Genomic DNA, 21781 nt, shown 5'->3' with positions numbered 1-21781 from the left:
CATCAACACGCTCATAGACGAGTTCAAGGTTTATCACCAAAAAGGTACATCGTATCACCCACAAGGTAAATGGAACAGTAGAAGCATTCAATAAAATACTAGAGATTGCACTGACCAAAGTATGTAATGCACAATGGAACAATTGGGACCTACACGTACCCACTATGTTATGGGCATACAGGACAATGTGCAAGAAATTGACGGGATAGACACCATTCCGGTTGGTCTATGGTACGGAAGCAGTCAGGCTGATGGAATACATCGTACCTAGTCTCTGAATAGCAATGCTCATAGGCATGATGGACCGCGAAGCTCTAGAAGAAAGGCTCGCACAATTAGAAGAACTCGAGGAACAATGATTTCTGGCTAGATTTAACCAGCATGTACAAAAGAAGCATGAAAAAGCCTGGCATGACCAACATATCAAATTGTGCACCTTCAAGGTAAATGATTTAGTGCTACTATATGACAGAAAGTTTCAAAAATTTCTGGGAAAATTCAGAATGCACTAGTTGCACCATATGTGGTAAAAGTGGTCACCGACAGAGGCGTGGTCCAGCTAGTGAAACTCAATGGAGAACCCTTCCCAGGCAAGGTCAAGGACAACCGCTTGAAACCCTACACGGGTGGGTGATCTCTCTAACTAATCAGTCGAAGCACAGTCTTCAAGGCCCAAGGAGCGAGACAAGGGTGCGGGACTATAAACACAAGCACCAGAAGTCAGTACCAAAGAAGAGACACGAGTCAAACGTGGATGATTCAAAAGCAGGAATGGAGTAGATCCAACGGACTACAGCGCAGTGCACCGTGACCGTCGGGGAAGCGAACGAACGGTTGGAGGGACTCCATGCAAATATCGTTGCACTAGCAGAGTGACTCATGGAAAGTCACGATGATTGTGTTGGGGGCCTGTTGGGCATGGGATACCCCAAAACATGTTTTTGCGACTCAAAGCCCAAGTTTTGGTCAATTATATTGTAAGACGCTATGAATTGTGGGCATGGAGCGCGAAGTCTAGGACGAGTCATAGGCCTATACGTCATAAAATATTGTAATTTAACGTAAATTTGTGTCAGCCTGCAAATGGTCCGTGAACCATGGGATTGTATAAATAGAGCGAGGCTCTAAGTGTAAAGAAAAGGAAGTAGAGATAGAATAACGGAGGCATGGTTTGAGGCTACAGTTGAATCTGAAGTGTACTGGGTCATAGTAGTAGGAAGAGGCTCTGCTGCTGAGTGCGGAGAGGGCTAGTAGAGTCCGTAGCTGAGTGCACATACCCCTGCAACTAAGTGTGGATGGCGGAGTTGGGTCTGTACTTGGGATTGAAAGTTATTAAAGAGAAGTTTACTCTGTGCATCTATTCTTGAATCTGTATTTTGATGTTATGCATTACTTTTACTCTATTTACTTACTGCATGCAATTGATAAATACTTGTATGAATGCTTATATATGAAAATAACCTAAGTAATCAGCTAACAGAGCCTAATTAAGGAAGAGTTGGGTAAATAACATGGGTCGCGCTGCGGCTAGAACTGCGTAAAGATAGTATCGCAAGGCACAGGGTGCCCATTGATGTGCATAACACAATAAGCGAAAAGTTTATACCCCATACCAATCACCTCCTATCAGACTTCCCTAGGGTGCAGAAACCTGGTTCTATCACCCTCCCATATTACTTCGGGTGAGACCTCAGTCCGTGCTCCACAGACTGTTGCAAAAAGGGCCAGTAGTACTAGGATTTGCTAGGCTAAATTAATTCTGAACCTGGGTCAAGCCACACTAAGCCAACATAAATATTATTTTATTAGAGAATTGATTAACAATGGTGAAACTGTGTTGTAGCATTACAGGTTGCAGGAACTATTTACAGTTATCTTCCCAAAGCCACTGGCTCATGAAAATTTTGTCTATCTAAGAGACTGTTTGGGAATTGTTAATAGTGGTAGTTGTGATTAAGGGGCAATGTTGGAAAATTAATCCCAACCACCACAATTATGATACTAACAACAAGCATCCTTTGAAAGTAAAACAACAAATGAAAGACCATTTTTCCTTACAAGAGTAGGCTTTTTGTTTGCAGGTAGGACAAGGATTAAAAGAAATTTTGAGTGGGATTAAATGATCTGATAATGAGATATTAGACAATTATTAATGTATTATAGACTCAGGCGCATGGATTTTTCTACATTACTTAGTGAAATGGATTGATAAGATTGCAGATAACATTGACAATGAAGTAGTTAAAGAAACATAATAGACAACACACATAACACAACGAGTTTAATCTGGAGTTCACCCAAAACTCTTGGGATACATCTCCTGGTCCAGCCTTCAATGGTGACCTCTCTATTATGTTGTCAAGAGTAACGTTTTACAAAGTGTGAGCTCAAATTAAGTTTCAACACAACCGATACAACAGTAGAAGATTTGCTTGAACCCCTCAAGCCTCTCTCAGTACACAAACTCTTTCTATCACTTTCTGTCTCTATCTTCTCTTTGTCTCGGTATTTCCTGTCTCCGTCCATGTCATTCTGTGGCTTTGAATCCAATCGATGATGTCTGTTCGTTTCCCCTTCTTAAGCTCTCTCGCTCCTAACCTCTGTCCACCCTAAACACCTTCTAAGTGTTAGCAATCATGCATAACATCTTCAGGGAAGCTGGCCACCTGTTCTGCAATGGAAGGGACCATTGGGCCATTGAAATCCAAAAAATGGTCGTTCTCTGTTTACATAGAGAAATACACGTAAAAATGTGAAAATCCGCCAAGCTGCCATTTATTGGATTTGAAATATTATAGATTTTTCCTTATAACTCCCATCGGGTCCACCTTTATATTTCTTTTCGCATCTCCACCATTGATTTGAGAGATCTAGATCCAACGATTGAGGTTCATTTCGGGTGACTCATGTGTACTAGGGTTAACCACCTGAAAAAGGTGGTTTTCTCTCTCCGATGCCTGGCCACATGGCAACCAGTCTATGGGCTCGAGCGGAGCCCTTCCAAAATCACTTACCGCTTATGGCCCCCCCGAAATATCACTTGTTTTGGAACTGAAAACATATATATCTTCATGCATAAAAAATTTCGGGTTTGGTTTATCCCTTTGTTCTCACTTTCTTTGGTTTTCATTTATTTAATCAAAATGCAAGTTTACAGAGAAAAAGCATTGTTTATGGATCTTAAAATATATCTAATATCATTCATAATTTTATTGGGTTCGGCTATCGCAGTCACAGTTGTTATAGGTCCTACTCCTTTTCATAGCTCCGACACGATATTGCGATGCGATTGATCACAATCACATATCGCATAGACCCCTGGGTCGTTTGTAAGCGCTCCTTTGTAATTTCCGATTGCGATATCGTGAGTTAACCTGGGCTGTCAATCTGTGCACTTGATCAATGGTCCTCGTTGACCCTGCTAATCGCTATCGCACCATTTATATGGTCGCATCCTATAGCCTCCGCCTGCCTTTGCTAATTGTGAGATGCTGATCGAATCTGGACCATTGATCGGCCAGATCCGACAACTCTGGTGCATTGTTCCTTTGACCTCCGATAGGTTCTGTTTTTCTTGTTTTCTCTATGTTTTTCACTCTCGATAGTGTAATCCACCTTTTCTAAAGGTTTTCTACTTAAAATAGTTTTTAACTATATGAAGACTTAGAGGGTTTTAGGATCCATTTGGATCACGCCTTCCCACTGAAAAAAGCTTTTGGACCACCAAAAGTTGGTTTTTAAGCGTCAATCAAGTGAGGATACAACTTCCTCACTTGTCCAATCTCTATCCATCTTGCACTGCTTGGTTTTGAACCCTTGAGTCCAATAAGGAGGTACTCAACATCCCCTCTATGTGTAGTTCTCACCTTCTTGTCCAGAACTGTATCTTCCTGCAACTGATTGAGATATTCAGGCAACAAATCATCACTACAAGGCAACTGAATTTGTTCTTCAGGATCTTCAATCAATGAAGGTTCAAACAGTCTCAAGTTGTCGTCATTAACTACTAAATAGATGTGCATGTAAGCTGGAAAATTAAGGCGAAAAGCGTTCTCACCAATTTTCTCAAGTATCTTGAAAGGCCCATACCTTATTGGCTTCAGCTTTTTACCTTCACCTTGCATTTTGTCTTTACTAATGTATAACCAGACTTGATCACCAAATTGGAAGTTATGCTCAATTCGATGCTTATCATGCCTTGCCTTGTACTTGGTCTGGCTTCTTTCCAGTTGTTCCTGTGCCGCCTGGTTAATTTCTTGGATCTGTTCAATGAACATGGTTTATTTGTTCACATCACTGTGTTGATCAACTGCTATGTCTTTACTAAAGACAAAATTCAAGGGAAACCTTGGTGTAAAACCAAAACAATTCTCAAAAGGAGATCTTTGTGTAGAAGAGTGTTTAGCATGGTTGTAAGCATGTTGCACATAACATAAATGTTCATCCCAAACTTGGGATGCTTGCTGCAATAGCACCTGAGCAACTGCATCACTGTCTCGTTGACCACCTCTGTTTGGCCATCTTTTTGTGGATGAAATGCTATGCTCTTCTTCAATCTCGTGTCCATCAACTCCCATAGACTTGACCAAAACTTCCCAACAAATCGGGAATCTCGATCAGAGACAATAGAAATGAGTAACCCAAAATGAACCCATACATGTTATCACAACAACTTTGTTGTTTGTTCAGCTGTAATATGCTTGTTACAAGGTATTAAAATATGCATTTTGTTGAACCTGTCCATAATAAAATATAAATAATCATGACCTTTTCTAGGTTTTGGCAATCCCCCAACAAATTCCATGGAAACACTTTCGCAAGGATGAGAAGAAACTGGAAGTGGAGTGTAATGCAATGGAGCATATTGCTGCAAATGAATATCATGTACTATTTCCCTTTTGGTTGGTAGACCTCAAGGATAATTTTAGGGGCGAATGTTCGCCCTTTGGCGAAATTAAGGGGTTTTAAATTTTTAGTGGGCGAATATTTTGTATGATAGTACATTTTTACAAATCACCTCAAATAGCCCACCTTATTTTAAGGGAGAGGGTAAAAAAGGTAAATTTAGCCCTTGAAATTAGGACTTACAACCTTCCATTCGCCCATTTTCAAGAATAGGTTTTATGTAAGTGAATCCATTCGCCCATTTTCAAGAATAGGTTTTATTTAAGTGAATTCTATGGGCCAAATACCATATTTATAAAAGAGGTATGGTAAATTAATAAAAATATAAATAAATGAGAGGTATGGTAAATAAATAAAACATTTTTTATATTTACTCCATAAGTCACCTTATATACATGTAAGGGTGTAAATATAAGTAAAGTGGAGGTATGGTAAATAAATAAAACGTCTTTTTATACTTACTCAAAAGGTATGGTAAATAAATAAAAATATAAATAAACTAGACGTATCGTAAATAAATAAAACCTCTTTTTATATTTAGTCCATAACCCTCGTTCTATTTATGAAGGCTCAAGAAAGAGGTTTTATTTAAGTGAATCCTATGGGCCAAATACCATATTTGTAAAAGAGGTATGGTAAATTAATAAAAATATAAATAAATGAGAGGTATGGTAAACAAATAAAACATTTTTTTATATTTACTCCATAAGTCACCTTATATTTACGAACACTCAAAAAATGGGTTATATTTAGGTGAAACCTATGGCCAAAATACTATGGGACAAATACCATGGACTAGATTGTTATTAATACCATGCAAAAAACCATTATTAACCCTAATATTAGAATTAATAAAAATAAAAATGGCACATGGTATTGACCCATGGTATTTACCAAAATGGCACATGGTATTGACCCATGGTATTCACCTGGAATGTAGCCTATTTAAATGGGGGAATTAAACCAGCATGTAGCCTATGCTAAGATTCACTAGGACTTTACAAAGCTTTATTATTTAGTGAAAGACTCGCCAAGATCTTACAAGATTTTATAATTGAGTAAAATATTCTAATAAAAATAAAAATGGCACATGGTATTGACCCATGGTATTCACCAAAATGGCACATGGTATTGACCCATGGTATTCACCTGGAATGTAGCCTATTTAAATGGGGGAATTAAACCAGCATGTAGCCTATGCTAAGATTCACTAGGACTTTACAAAGTTTTATTATTTAGTGAAAGACTCGCCAAGATCTTACAAGATTTTATAATTGAGTAAAATATTCGCCATGCCTGGTGAGAGATTCGCCAAAAAATTATATATACATATTATATTATTGATAAAATCGCCTTCCATTTTTCCTATATACCATGGCGATTCGCCCATTTATTATATTTATAAATTTAGGGGGGGTTCTTAAAATTTTCCTTGGCAGACCTTTAGGTTCTTGAAATAGGATATCATATTCTGAAACAATTTTATCTAAATCAACATTCTTTTTAGCATCACAGCCTTCAAACGCATTGGTTTTATTAGGGGTCTTTTCCTTTACAACCATTAGTAAAAATTTCTTGCATGAATTTACAATTATTTTCATCTACATTGAGTTTATGAAAGTGTAGTTATTTTTGAGCTCATAACCTCTCACAATATATTCTATTCCATCTTTTGTGAGTTGATACATATTTTCAGTTCTATAGAAAATGGATTTTCTATCATACAAGTAACGACTTCCTAAAACAATACCACATAAATCCAAGGGAACTATATCTGACTCAACCTCATCTACAAAAGTTGACCCAATAGCAAACCTAAGTTTACATTATCTAGGCACTTGTAGCTTTGCTTTGTCACATACCCAAACTAATGGATATGGCTTCTTCTGAGGTGTTGTTAGTAAGGATAGCTTCTTTACAATTGTTTCAGAAATCAAGTTTACTTGTGAACCACTATCAAATAAAGTATGAATCTTTTGATGCTTGGAAATAACTCTAATATGAAAAAGCTCATGCCTTTTCCTTTCATTATCTTCATTATCAATAGATTGTGCAAAATTACACGTAGATGTTTCAGAATTTTTACCTTTTATACCTGTGGCTGTGATTGTTGTTTCATCACCTGAGTGTGACCCCATGTCTTTCTGAATAGCAGCAACATTCATTCTTCTTCTTCTTACCACCGAACTTCTTGGGTTTCAGCTCAGGATGCAAAGAATAGCAGTGTTCATCATCATGTTCATCCTTCTTGCAGTAAGTGCACGAAGGTTTGTCTTTCTATATAGTGTTTGTCTTCCTCTACTCCCATTTTTGCTTCTTATTTTGCTTGTTCTTGCTTGCAGTGGGTTTTGATGATCCTCCAATCTCTCGGTTCACATTCCCTGAATAGTATAGAATAAAGGAACCAATAACTGTATTAAAGAATTATATAATTCGTTGAGCCAACAACTCTTTATTTTTATTTCTGCATAAACCTTAGTACATTAACCTTGAATAAGACTCGTGTGTTACAGTATAAGGGAACAAATAACCATAGACGTATACGAGTGTTTACTTATAAACTTAATTTAAGGAAGATGTCTAGAACAATTTTTTATGTTACTCGTAATAGACATTAAAGGAAAGAAAACTATCTTTTACACCAGAATCCTTGCCGAGATACCTATATTGTTATGCGAATATTTCTTCACATATATAATAAATCTGGAAAGTCTAAAAGTAGTAATTACATTGAAATTGCATCATCTATTTTAAGTTAAGGATCACATAGACACATAAATTGGAGGAGGTGACAAAATCCATCTTTGAATAAGTTAAATGATTAACTTCAAGAAACTGCATAGACAAGTTAAGGTCAAGCGCAACCCACATGAAGACCACAGGTTTCTGACAAACATTAATATGAAACCATTTCCGAAGCAATTTCATAAATTGTCTCTATGCACATAGAAAATATAAGAATCCTGGTTCGAATTTGAACCGCATGAACTCAAAAGAACCTGAAAGTTAAACAAGAATATCAATTTTTCGATAGGCTATGAAGGGTATTTAACTCTGGAACCAAAACAACAGAAACTCAATTATGGTTTGGTGTTTTGCTGGAAGAGAATTCCCAACATGAAAAGAAAATTGTAGAACGAACTAGCCGAAATGCAACCAGAGTCCATCCACTGAATCATGATCAACCGTGGACAACCCTTCACCTGCAAAGGAATGATATAGAAGTTGTACCTAGTGTTAGATGCGTGAGCTAGATGACAGTTGACTCTTCCAATGGCATTTAATGAATTAAATGAACTAGGGAGGGGGCTATAAAATATATAAAATCATTAACCTTAATCATCGAGATTATGTATGTGGCAAAGATATGGAATGATATGGAATTAATCATCATATCTTGTATATTATGTATGGTTTGGAAGTAATAAATGATGGTAAATAAAAAAAATTGGTATTATTTGAATGCTTAAGTGTTACATTGAATAAATGAACTATTAATCATTTAAAATATAAGTATACACATAAAAATAAAATCATTAAAATAAAATTAAATACTATCATTATAATATATATAAATTTAAAATTAATTGACTTGATTGATTAGATTTACAATATATATATATATATATATATGATTAAAAAGTTTCATAAAGCATTAAAAATATGAATATATTAAATGATAAAGAATTTTCTAAATTAAAATTATATATATATATATATAATTAATTTTAAATAAACTATTTCAAAATTATATATTCTCTCCTCAGGAAAATAACATACAACATTTTATATTTGTTTGCTAGATTATGTGAGATGATTATATTATTTACATGAGGTTTGAATAGCTACAATTTGAGGGATATTGAGGCATTTTGACTTGCACCAATAGAGTGTTTAATCCTATATGACGAGAATGTGTTCAGTGTTTTAATTACCACCATCAAGAACAAACAATACAATAGTTTTCTGTATTTTCTATTTGGGTTATAGGAACGATATTTTGATTTATGATTTTCATTTTATATGTGGCTATTCACTGATATTATAGATTAGACATTTTTGTCAATAACATAGTTTTAAAAATAATATATATAAGTTTGATATTATAGATTTCATATTTTTGTCAATAATAAAGTTTTAAAAATTATATATATATATATATATATATATATATATATATATATATATATATATATAAGGTTTATTAAATATATTTAATAATGTGAACATTTTCATTGGTTTTCTTTCTTTTTTCTTTTTCTTTTTTTATGTATGGAAAAAAAAAAGTTTCAATTTAGGATGGTAAATATTTATATAGAACTTAAACACTAAAACAAATAAATAAGAAAATTGTAAGATTGGTTATTTAATAGGCAATAAAAAGATACTCAAATGTCAAAATGATTCAAGGTTACAAATTGTTTAAAGTACCAAAAGTGTTTTTGATAGTCCACAAATAATTCATAAAGAGGACTTTTTAAATATTTTTAATGAATAATTAATAAAAAGGGTTTTTTTAAGTGGTTTAATCATCAATGGATGTATAATGTGATGCAGTATATTAGCTATAGCATATTAAACCTAATATTATATTAAAACTCCTTATATTATTTAGATACTTACATTTGTGGCTATCCCTTAATAAGGACAAATTGAATAGAATTCTCAAGCATTTAAAAAGATCTATCAATCTTTTAAAAAAATGGAATTAGTTAAGCTGTAATTTTTTTAATATGAAATGCTTAATAGTAGACATGGAATTAAATGATACAAAAAATTACACATTTAGAATATGTGATAAGTTGAGGTTTACAATAGATATAGATTGGTGAAATTCTTTATTTTCAACCTTATGATTGAGACCTTGGGTTTGAATTTTAATGGAAGAGTGGTTTTTTTGATTTATTTCAATTATGTTTTCCATCTTTATATTATTAATTTTGAATCAATTTAATTGATTAATATATTATTGAAAGTTATAATTTTAATAATTTTGTATTCATGATTTGACCATTTTATTCCAATCCCCAGAATTCTCTCCCCGTCATTTTCATTATTTAATCTCTTTCTCACATCAGAGTATCCATCTTAGTGGTGATGATAAACCACACTAGATGGTTCAAAATGACTAGACCCAATAGAGTGTTTAATCCTATATGCCTAGAATGTGTTCAGTGTTGTAATTACCACCATCAAGAACAAACAATACAATAGTTTTCTGTATTTTCTATTTAGGTTATAGGAACCATATTTTGATTTATGATTTTCATTTTATATGTGGCTATTCACTGATATTAATATTTTTGTCAATAACATAGTTTTAAAAATAATATATACAAGTTTGATATTATAGATTTCACATTTTTGTCAATAATAAAGTTTTAAAATTAATATATATATATATATATATATATATATAGTTTATTAAATATATTTAATAATGTGAAATTTTTTTTGGTTTCTATTATTTTTTCTTTCTTTTTTTTATGTATGAAAAAAAAAATTTGAATTTAAGATGGTAAATATTTATATAGAACTTAAACACTAGAACAAACAAATAAGAAAATTGTAAGATTGATTATTTAATAGGCAATAAAAAGATACTCAAATGTCAAAATGATTCAAGGTTACAAATTGTTTGAAATACCAAAAGTGTTTTTGATAGTCCATAAATAATTCATAAAGAGGACCTTTTAAATATTTTTAATGAATAATTAATAAAAAGGGTTTTTTAAGTGGTTTAATCATCAACGGATGTATAATGTGATGCAGTATATTAACTATAGCATATTAAACCTAATATTATATTAAAACTCTTTATATTATTTAGATACTTACATTTGTGGCTATCCCTTAATAAGGACAAATTGAATAGAATTCTCAAGCATTTAAAAAAATCTATCAATCTTTTAAAAAAATGGAAATAGTTAAGTTGTATTTTTTTTAATATGAAATGCTTAATAGTAGACATGGAATTAAATGATACAAAAAATTACACATTTAGAATATGTGATAAGTTGAGGTTTACAATAGATATAGATTGGTGAAATTCTTTATTTTCAACCTTATGATTGAGACCTTGGGTTTGAATTTTAATGGAAGAATGGTTTTTTTGATTTATTTCAATTATGTTTTCCATCTTTATATTATTAATTTTGAATCAATTGAATTGATTAATATATTATTGAAAGTTATAATTTTAATAATTTTGTATTCATGATTTGACCATTTTATTCCAATCCCCGGAATTCTCTCCCCATCATTTTCATTATTTAATCTCTTTCTCACATCAGAGTATCCATCTTAGTGGTGATGAGAGTATCCATCTTAGTGGTGATGAGAGTATCCATCTTAGTGGTGATGATAAACCACACTAGATGGTTCAAAATGACTAGACCCAATAAAGTGTTTAATCCTATATGCCTAGAATGTGTTTAGTGTTGTGATTACCACCATCAAGAACAAACAATACAATAGTTTTCTGTATTTTCTATTTAGGTTATAGGAACCATATTTTGATTTATGATTTTCATTTTATATGTGGCTATTCAGTGATATTAACATTTTTGTCAATAACATAGTTTTAAAAATAATATATACAAGTTTGATATTATAGATTTCACATTTTTGTCAATAATAAAGTTTTAAAAATAATATATATATAAATATATATATATATATATATATATATATATATATATATAGATATAATATAATATATATATATATATATATATATATATATATAAGGTTTATTAAATATATTTCAATTTTCATTGGTTTTTATTCTTTTTTCTTTCTTTTTCTTATGTATGGAAAAAAAAAAATTGAATTTAGGATGGTAAATATTTATATAGAACTTAAACACTAGAACAAATAAATAAGAAAATTGTAAGATTGGTTATTTAATAGGCAATAAAAAGACAATTAAATGTCAAAATGATTCAAGGTTACAAATTGTTTGAAATACCAAAAGTGTTTTTGATAGTCCATAAATAATTCATAAAAAGGACTTTTTAAATATTTTTAATGAATAATTAATAAAAAGGGTTTTTTAAGTGGTTTAATCATCAATGGATGTATAATGTGATGCAGTATATTAACTATAGCATATTAAACCTAATATTATATTAAAACTCTTTATATTATTTAGATACTTACATTTGTGGCTATCCCTTAATAAGGACAAATTGAATAGAATTCTCAAGCATTTAAAAAGATCTATCAATCTTTTAAAAAAATGGAATTAGTTACGCTATAATTTTTTTAATATGAAATGCTTAATAGTAGACATGGAATTAAATGATACAAAAAATTACACATTTAGAATATGTGATAAGTTGAGGTTTAAAATGGACATAGATTGGTGAAATTCTTTATTTTCAACCTTATGATTGAGACCTTGGGTTTGACTTTTAATGGAAGAATGGTTTTTTTGATTTATTTCAATTATGTTTTCAATCTTTATATTATTAATTTTGAATCAATTTAATTGATTAATATATTATTGAAAGTTATAATTTCAATAATTTTGTATTCATGATTTGACCATTTTATTCCAATCCCCAGAATTCTCTCCCCGTCATTTTCATTATTTAATCTCTTTCTCACATCACATGAGAGTATCCATCTTAGTGGTGATGATAAACCACACTACATGGTTCAAAATGCCTAAACCCAAAAATTCTAATGTATGGCTCATAGAACTCTGAATTCAAAAATAAAAAGTTCTTAGATTAAAACATTTTATTGGCTTGTTTGGCAAGAAGATGTGAATTTTTTTTCATGAGGAGCAAAGAGTTGACACATGGCAGCATAGAAGCCCAAATTTATCAAATCTCTTCATTTGTAATTTTTTTTATAAAATAAATTTACACGATTTGATTCCTGTCAACACTTAATAAATCTATATATAAAATAAATCTATACTAATCTTAATTGCAACCAACTCAAAATTAACATAAAACTATTATAAATTAATTAATATCATAAATTTATAAACCAAAATCCAACTATAATCAAATCAGAATAATAATAAACTTTTATTAGTTAATAAGAATTCAAAATTAGCATAAAATCTCTATAAAGCCCACCGCAACCGCAAGTTGAAGTTGTTGCAACTAGGAGCGACGTCGGCTCAAAAGCTAACCAGCTAATTTTAAAATACCATGTATTTAAGAAATGCAAAGAAAGCTATAATTTATAACCTTCGTTTACGTGGGAATTTTATAAGGAATATCGTTGCGTGTAATATTTCTTCTAGCACTTTTATAACGATTCAACCGAAAATTTTACAAGGCAAGATGTTCAGTGATGGCTCATCATCAGCCAATGTTTTCAAGAATTTGGAAGCTCGAGAGTTGAACGGAAAAACATTTACAGAATAAATAAATTTCGAGAATATCATTTACAAGTATTCAAGAACATTTGCAAGCATCCAATAACCGACATGGTGATAGCGGGTGACATTATATTTGTTCTCTATACCAAATTTGATCTTATTCCATATCTACGAGATGCAGATGGAGAAATCTCACCTCTTACTGACCATGAAGGGAGCCCTGTAATAATGCGTTTTCGAAATATAGTGGACTTTGTCTGCTACAATAATTATAATGACTCATTGTTAATGGTTATTGGTGGGTTTCCTAAAATCATAAAGAGTACTTCAATCGCATTGATTAAAGCAGGACAAACTACAACGCAAGAAATATATTTTCCATCGGATACAATACATGATTGCGATTTTGATATTCCAAATTGCAGGGGAATGATGTATAATGAAAATGAAAGATTATTCACAATTTTCGAATTGAAAGAGTACAGGAAGTTGTTTACCATACCAGATGAAAGTGTCACTCCTTGGGGAAATTCACATTTTAGGTTTTTATCTCCTTGTAATAGGGAGATGGGGATGTATAACGTTGATAATAGTTCTTCAGGTGAAATCTCATTGAAAGTTTATTCCAAGTTCGATGGAAGACTTGGCAAGCAAATTTCCCTTCATGTGCATCCTCAATATTATGTTGTGTTCATTGCACTGTGTGGTAGTGATACGGTACTTGTACAGAAAGAGGAAATGAAGATGCAAATCATCAATATAGCTTCTGAAAGACCTCAAGTTATAAAAACAACAGAGATTCAAGCACAGTGTTTCCCGTACTATTTAGATAAAAGAGAACAGTTTGTGTGTTATACGATAAGTAACAACATTCACGTTTGTAATCTACAAGGGGATATTTTGTTCACGTTCCTAGAATTCGAACTATCTGGAAGTAATTTGTTTGATGGTCCTTACATCACCCGGGGACAAGATATTTTCATGCGTACATGTCCTATGCCTATACATAAAAGTACTATCAATGTTTTGAACATTGTCACTGGAGAATGTCTGGCAAAAATTGAATCCGATAGTTCACACTGTTCTGAAATGAGAAATAGGGCAATGGTCTGTATCACTGCATTGGCATATGATGAAAGTACTCGTGAAATTTTCACTGGCAATGCCTTTGGAATATGCTGCCGGTGGTCCAACAAAATTTTGGAAGACACTGGAGACATGTCAAATGAAGGAATCTTAACAATTTAGATTATTTTATTAAGCTTATTAAACATTTTATTTAATTTTTAAATATGCATTATTTTATTTTATTTAAGATTGTAAGAATTCCTACTTTAGCGATCAAATTCCATTATTGTCTTTTGCGTAGCATATATCATTAATAGGTGTCCAACCAAAAGTGTCAACGATATGGTTCGTGAAGAGGCATGGAGTGAAAGAAAGAATGGTGTCAATCACATGAGAGTGTTTGGATGTGTGGCTTATGCACATGTCCGGGATCATGTAAGAAGTTGGACAACAACGGGGAGAAATGCATATTTATTGGATATAGTTATGAATCCAAAGCATACAAGCTCTACAATCCATTAAATAAGGTCATAATCAGCAGAGATGTGTAGTTCATAGAAGAGGAAGCATGGGATGGAAGTTTTGAGAAGAAAATCAATGTGAAAACATGTATACCACGTGAAGAAAAATTGAAATTGACCGCAACAAGTAATTCCTCAACTAAGTAGTCACTAAGTGACACTATCAACAAATAATAGGATAGTGTCACATAGGCAAGAAAGTGCTACTCCAAACACACCGCAAAAGAACGGCAACACCATTTACCTCTAGCACAACATCAAGTGACATGGTAATTCCATCTTCTGCAAGCATAAGAGGACAAAATTTCATAAATTTAAGTGAAATTTTGAGCAAGTGATGTTGATACTAGTGCAAGTCTAAATTCCTTATTTTCATTGTTTTTTCATGTAGATTACCCAATCCATTTTGAGGGTGCGGTCAAAGACAAAAAATGGATCATAGAAATGGATGAAGAAATACAAGCAATAGAAAAGAATAATACACGGGGGTTAGTGAAACTTTCGCATGGAAAAGAAGTTGTTGGAGTGAAGTGAGTGTATAAGACTAAGAGAAACATTGAAGGAAATATTGAAAGCCATAAAGCAAGGCTAGTTGTCAAAGGATACAAGCAACAACATGGAAGAAATTATGTCGAGACATTTGCACTAGTTGCAAGGATGGAGACAATTCGTATATTGTTGTCAATTGTCACGCAACATAAGTGGTAAGTGTATCAAATGGATGTAAAATCAACGTTCTTGAATGGAGTGTTGAAAAAGGAAGTATATGTTGCATGACATCTGGCTATGAGGTAGAAGGACAAGAAGACAAGGTGTATAGGTTAAGGAAAGCTCTTTATGGGCTGAAGCAAGCACTACGTTCATGGTATGTCATAATAAACACTTAATTGACGGACAATGGATTTCACAGATGTGATGGAGAACCTACTCTCTACATCAAAGAGAGTGATGGTAAGCTTATTTTTGTTGTTTTATATGTAAATGATTTGATTTTTACAGGGAGTGACGATTTCCTCATTTTTGATGTTATGAAACTAGCTCAAAAAAAGATAGAAAATATATATCAACGCCTTAGAATTGAACGTCTTCGAGGGGGAAACCTACTTTACATTACATAAATCAACAATTCTTGGATGATTCAAATGACAAAACCTCCTTTCTATATATAGGAGTGTAAGGAGTCACAATATAACCGAGCCAACCTAACAATAATAATATAAAGCCACAAAAATAACAATAGAGGGATTCTATGGGGCACAATAATAACAATATGGGAATAATAGGGGCACAACAATATCAATAAGAGATGCAACTACAATATTAATGGGGTAATCACTAGTATTATAGGGACCCAACATGCCCCTCTCCTTCAAAAAAGTGTTGTCCTTAACGCTTGAGTAGTTCTGGATGCTTTTGTATCAAAATTATCATCCTCCCATGTGGAATCCTCAGTTGATAAGTTCTTCCACTTGATAAGATACTCTGAAATTGATCGATTTCGTAGCTATCGAGTTCTTATTTTTGCGACTGCTTCCGGTTCCAATATAATTTTTCCTTCCTCGTCAAGTTCTGGAAATATTGTTTGAACCGGGAGCTTGTCGCCTATAACCTTCTTTAAACATGAAACATGGAAAACTGGGTGCAATCGAGAAGCTGCAGGAAGCTCCAATTTGTATGCCATAGTACCGATCTTTTGCAACACCTTGTACGGACCATAATACTTTGGTGATAATTTATTATCCTTCTTAGCTTGCTCGAGGGACATTTTCTTATATGGTTGTAGCCGTAGGAATAACCAATCACCTACATCAGAACTTCTTTCGCTGCGATGTTGATCTCCCTGTTGTTTCATTCTATTTTGTGCCAACACAAGGTTTTCCTTTAAGAGTTGGAGGACTTGTTGTTGATGTTCGATGTGATGTTCCACTACTTGAACCTTATAATTTTCTCTTAAATATGATGTGATTGAAAGTGGCTGATATCCATAAAGTGCCATAAATGGGGTCATTTTTGTTGCTGTATGGAAGGAAGTGTTATACGACCTTTCAGCTAGAGGCAACCATTTGACCCATTGTGTCTCTTTATCAGATATAAAGCAACGAAGATATCCTTCCAAACATTTGTTTACTATCTCAGTTTGCCCATTAGATTGAGGATGATAAGATGAGCTATGAGCTAACTCAGTACCAAGATAAGAAAATAATTTTGTCCAAAAATTTCTAGTGAAAAGGGGATCTCTGTCACTTATTATAATCTTTGGGTTTCCATGTAGCTTTTGAATTGTTTCCATAAATGCAGTAGATACTATACTGGATTTAAATGGATGTGATAATGCGCAAAAGTGTGCATACCTGGTAAGTCTGTCAACTACCACCATGATGACACTCTTTCCCTCAGACTTGGGTAAACCTGTGATAAAATCCATTGAAACCTCCTCCCAACACTGGCTTGGAATGGAGAAAGGTTGTAATAGACCTAGGGTCTTAATTGTTTCAACTTTATTTTGTTGGAAAACCAAACATTCCGCCACAAAATTTTGAATATCCAATTTAAGGCCACCCCAAAGAAATTCCTTCTTAAACCTGTGGTAAGTTTTTAGAAATCTTGATTGCCCTTCAAAGGGAGAAGTGTGCAATTCCATAAGAATCTTTTGTTTTAGCTGGGAATTCTTACAGAGGTATAAGCGATCTTTGTACCATAAAGAATCATTTTGCGAGCTAAATGTATCAGACATATTGCAATCTTGTTGTAACTTTCGAATAAGTGCCCACACTTCTTCGTCATTCTTCCATTCCTCCCTTGCTTCGTTTATCCAGTCTGGTTGGATAATAGAAATGGCGCACAACAATGCTTCCATGTCCTCATCCTTTCTTGAGAGTGCATCTACCACCACATTTTGCTTCCCTTTTTTGTAGATGATTTCAAAGTCATAACCCAACATCTTTGTGACCCACTTTTGTTGCTCTTCAGAGGATAATATTTGTTCTAAAAAGTATTTAAGGCTATCATGATCTGTTTTTACCTTGAAGTATCTTCCCATTAGGTAGGGTCGCCATTTCTTAAGTGGACGGAGTATTGCCAACATTTCCTTCTCATAAATAGCTTTGTGTAAAAACGTTCCCTTGATTGGATGACTTTTAAAAGCAATGGGTCTTTCATCTTGAATTAAAATAGCACCAATTCAATTTCCTGAAGCATCACATTCCAAAATAAAGGTTTTTGTGAAGTCTGGTGTAGCTAACACCGGTGCTTGGCACATTTCCTCTTTAAGATGTTCGAAGGCATTTGTTGCTTCTGGAGTCCATGAAAATGCATCTTTCTTCAATAATGTTGTTAGAGGTGCTGTTATTCTCCCATAATTCTTAACAAACTTGCGATAATACCTTGTCAACCCGAGAAATCCTCGCAGATGCTTTATGGATGTGGGGATTTTCCATTCCTTAATGTCTTTAATTTTGCTAGGGTCTACCTTAACTCCTTCATGAGATACAGCATGACCCAGATATTCCACCTCTTGTAATCCAAAGAAACATTTGGATCTTTTTGCATATAATTGTTTCTCCTCCAATAGTTGTAGCACCCTGTCAACATGTTCAACATGATCCTTCCAAGACTTGTTGTAGATTAGTATATCATCAAAAAATACTAACACAAATTTTCTAAGGAATGGTTTGAAAATGGAATTCATCAAACCTTGAAATGTTGAAGGTGCATTGGTAAGGCCAAAAGGCATGACCAAAAATTCATAATGACCCTCATGAGTTCTAAACGTTGTTTTCGGAATGTATTCAGTCTTCATTTTGATTTGATGATTTCGTGAACGAAGATCCAACTTTCTGAAGTAAATTGATCCATGCAATTCATCTAGTAATTCATCAATGACAGGAATGGGAAACTTATCTTTAATAGTGAGCTTGTTGAGCTCCCTATAATCTGGACACATGTGCCATGATCCATCCTTATTTTGCACTAATACTACTGGAGCAAAGAAATAACTTTGACTCAGTTGAATTATACTAGCCTCTAGCATTTTTGCAACCATACGTTTAATTTCACTCTTTTGGGAATAGGGATATCTGTACGGCCTGATGTTTGGAGGAACACTTCCTAGAATTAGATGAATAGCATGCTCATGATCACGAATAGGTGGGAGCCCTTTGGGAGTCTCAAATACCTTGGAATGATTGTTCATTACTTTTTAGAGATATAGAGAAATAGATGATTCCAATGTGGAAACATCTAGCAAGCATAATTGTGCAATTACGCCTCTTTGTTCCTTTTTTAGAAGCTTTGTCATACCGTTAGAGCTGATTATCTTTCTTGGTTTTCCTGCAATCCCTTAATTCAACTTCCTTTCCTTCCACAGAAAATTTCATGAAAAGTTCTTGAAAATTAAAAGCTATTGTACCCAAGGATTGTAGCCATTGGACTCCTAGTACAACATCAGCACCTCCCATTGGAATGGAAAGCATTGGGCTAGTCAATACATATTATCCCATCGATAGCTTGATATAATGGAAGCAATTTATTGTTCCTCCATTTGCAACCATCACTTGACACTCTCGTGCATGATATAAGAAGCAATTCAATTCTTTTGCTACCTTACAATCAATAAAATTGTGGCTACTCCCTGAATCAATCAACACTATTACCTTTTTCTTCATGATTTGTCCTTCTATCTTGATGGTTTGAGGAGTGGTAATTCCAGGCAATGCATTACAAGATATGGTTAGATTCATTTCTTCTTTATCTAGGCTTTCTTCCTGGAGTATATCCCCTTATTTTGACCTTTCTTACTACTTTTATTCTTCCTCTTCGCAATCTATGTAGAATAATTTCTTCTGAGCACACTTATGACCTTTAGTGTATTTGCTATCACAACTGTAACAAAGCCCTTTTGCTCTTTTTTCTTCCAATTGTTGTGGTGTCAACCTTATAGGTTGTGGAAGACTAGGAGCAACAACACTTCCATCTTTATAGTTGTGAATGGTATCCTTCCTGGTTGCCATAATTTTGCTTTCCATTTTTCTTGCTAACTTGAATGCCTTCTCTAATGAATCAGGTTCCCAAAGGTGAACATCATGTTGGATATTATCCTTTAAAGACCCTATCAACACATCAATCATATGCTCCTCAAAAATATTTTTTACCCTTATGTTCAATTTTTGGAACTCCTTAATGTGCTCCATTATTGAACCCTTTTGTTTGAGACTTATCAATTCACTAAAAAAAGGGTTTCTTTTTGTATCCCCATAATCTGCTGTTAATTGTTCTGTAAAAATTGCCCAAGTGATAATTTGTTTATGAGAGCAAAGCCATTGATACCATACAAACTGATTTGGTTCAAAATATAAAGTTGCAATACATACCTTTTGTGTGTTTTGCACATTATTGAGATCAAAAAATTGCTCCATCTGTAATATCCATGTTGTGGGATCCTTGCCATCAAACTTCCTCATATCGATTTTTGGAATATGGTGGGTCTTCGATCCTACATTAGAGTCTATGAAATCATGATTAAAATCTCTTTTGTTCACATCATGAGTTTTCTTTACAACCTTTTCACCATTAGTAAGTATTTCTTGTAGAAAATTTGTCAAATCTGTCTTCAAATCTGCCATGTCTGTCTTCAGATATGTCTTCAAATCTGCCATTTATCTCTTCAAATCTGTCTGCAAATCTATCTTCAAATCGTCCATCTTAGCTTCCATGCCCTTTATCTTAGATTCCATGCCATTTATCTTAGCTTCTGTTAGCTTTTGTAAGCATGACATTTGTTGCACGTGTTCTTGTAATTTTGATATATCATGTAGCATTTCTTCCTCTTCTTCAAGAGTCATGTTAAGGCTTCCAGGTTTCTTACTAGGTGTTTGCATTTTCTTTCCTCGGGAAATCCGTTACTGATAATAATGCTCTACTATGCCCTTTGAATTCATTCAAAATAAATTTTCAAACCAATCTTAAGCAAAAATTTAAAAGAATCTATACACCTTTTTTCAATTTGTAGAAGATCGATATTGCCTCTGATGTATCTCTATACTTTCAGATCATTCAGTTCTAAAATTGAGACCTATAGTAGCCCTCTGTGTCCTCTTTCCAATTCCACCATGTTACACTAAAATTTGTCACCATGACTATTTACCGTTAGTATGGCTCTATCAACTGTCATACTATCCTCCTTGGCAAGTCCCATACCTCTACTCCTCATGTCAAACTCCAAAAAAGAGAGAAAGTCCTTTAAAAGTCAATTAACTCTGGTTACGCAGTTTCTCTTGGCCTTACTTGCGTGTACGCACCTCCAGTTCATAAAACCTCCGTACTTGTATGCTCTGTATGTAAAGGTCTGGGTGCGTACTCCTGTAAAGGTCAAAAGGCGCAAGTTTGACTTCAAAAAAGTTACTTGTGGTCATTTCTAGAGCCTTCTAGAAGATGGTTTGACGTGGATTGGGCACCTCCAGATGGTTCATGCATCCCTATGTAAGAGGAACTTATCCCATGAAGAGGGGAGCTATCCCATTGAAAGAGGGGCTTATCCCATTCATGGTGGACCTGATTAACTTCCTCCAAAGCACTATAAATACATGCATTGGGCTAGCGGGAGGGGAGGTTGAAAGCTGAACATTCCTAAGGGTAGATGCTGCTGAGATTAGGACTCCCTTATAGAGCTTGAGAGGAGAGATTCCCATCCTTTCTTGGCTTCATTTGGAAGTGGGTGAGCTGATCAAAGTAAAGGAAAACTCTTGCTGGACCCTGGGAGGGACCTGCACAACACCAAGGCTCAGGTTGTAATGGTTTCTTTTGTTTCCACTTAATGCAAATAAACTCATTTTTCTCAACAAGTTGTTATACATGATTTGTTTCATATACTCCTTGGTCTGTATGATGAATATGTGTTATTTTATAAGTTATTCAGGTGCTATGTAATCTTTTGGCTTGTTAGTGAATG

The 21781-nt window shown here is 33.6% G+C and overlaps 1 protein-coding gene across 1 annotated transcript; it reads left to right on the top strand.

Moving 5' to 3' along the window:
- The first annotated feature begins 13354 nt into the window (after nt 1-13354).
- On the top strand, nt 13355-14494 carry LOC149267213 (uncharacterized). Its single transcript, XM_089410518.1, has one exon. It carries the CDS (start codon nt 13355-13357, stop codon nt 14492-14494), a length of 1140 nt encoding a protein of 379 aa, XP_089266644.1.
- Nucleotides 14495-21781: the final 7287 nt, after the last annotated feature.

Source organism: Pinus tabuliformis, chromosome 6, assembly GCF_031772625.1.
Source record: "Pinus tabuliformis cultivar Carrire ecotype Pingquan chromosome 6, CPIR1, whole genome shotgun sequence".
Classification (NCBI taxonomy): domain Eukaryota; kingdom Viridiplantae; phylum Streptophyta; class Pinopsida; order Pinales; family Pinaceae; genus Pinus; species Pinus tabuliformis.
This window is presented reverse-complemented; position numbering and strand designations above follow the sequence as displayed.

Coding starts and splice junctions, on each gene's coding strand:
- LOC149267213 (XM_089410518.1), top strand. CDS start 13,355: ATGGTGATAGCGGGTGACATTATATTTGTTCTCTATACCAAATTTGAT.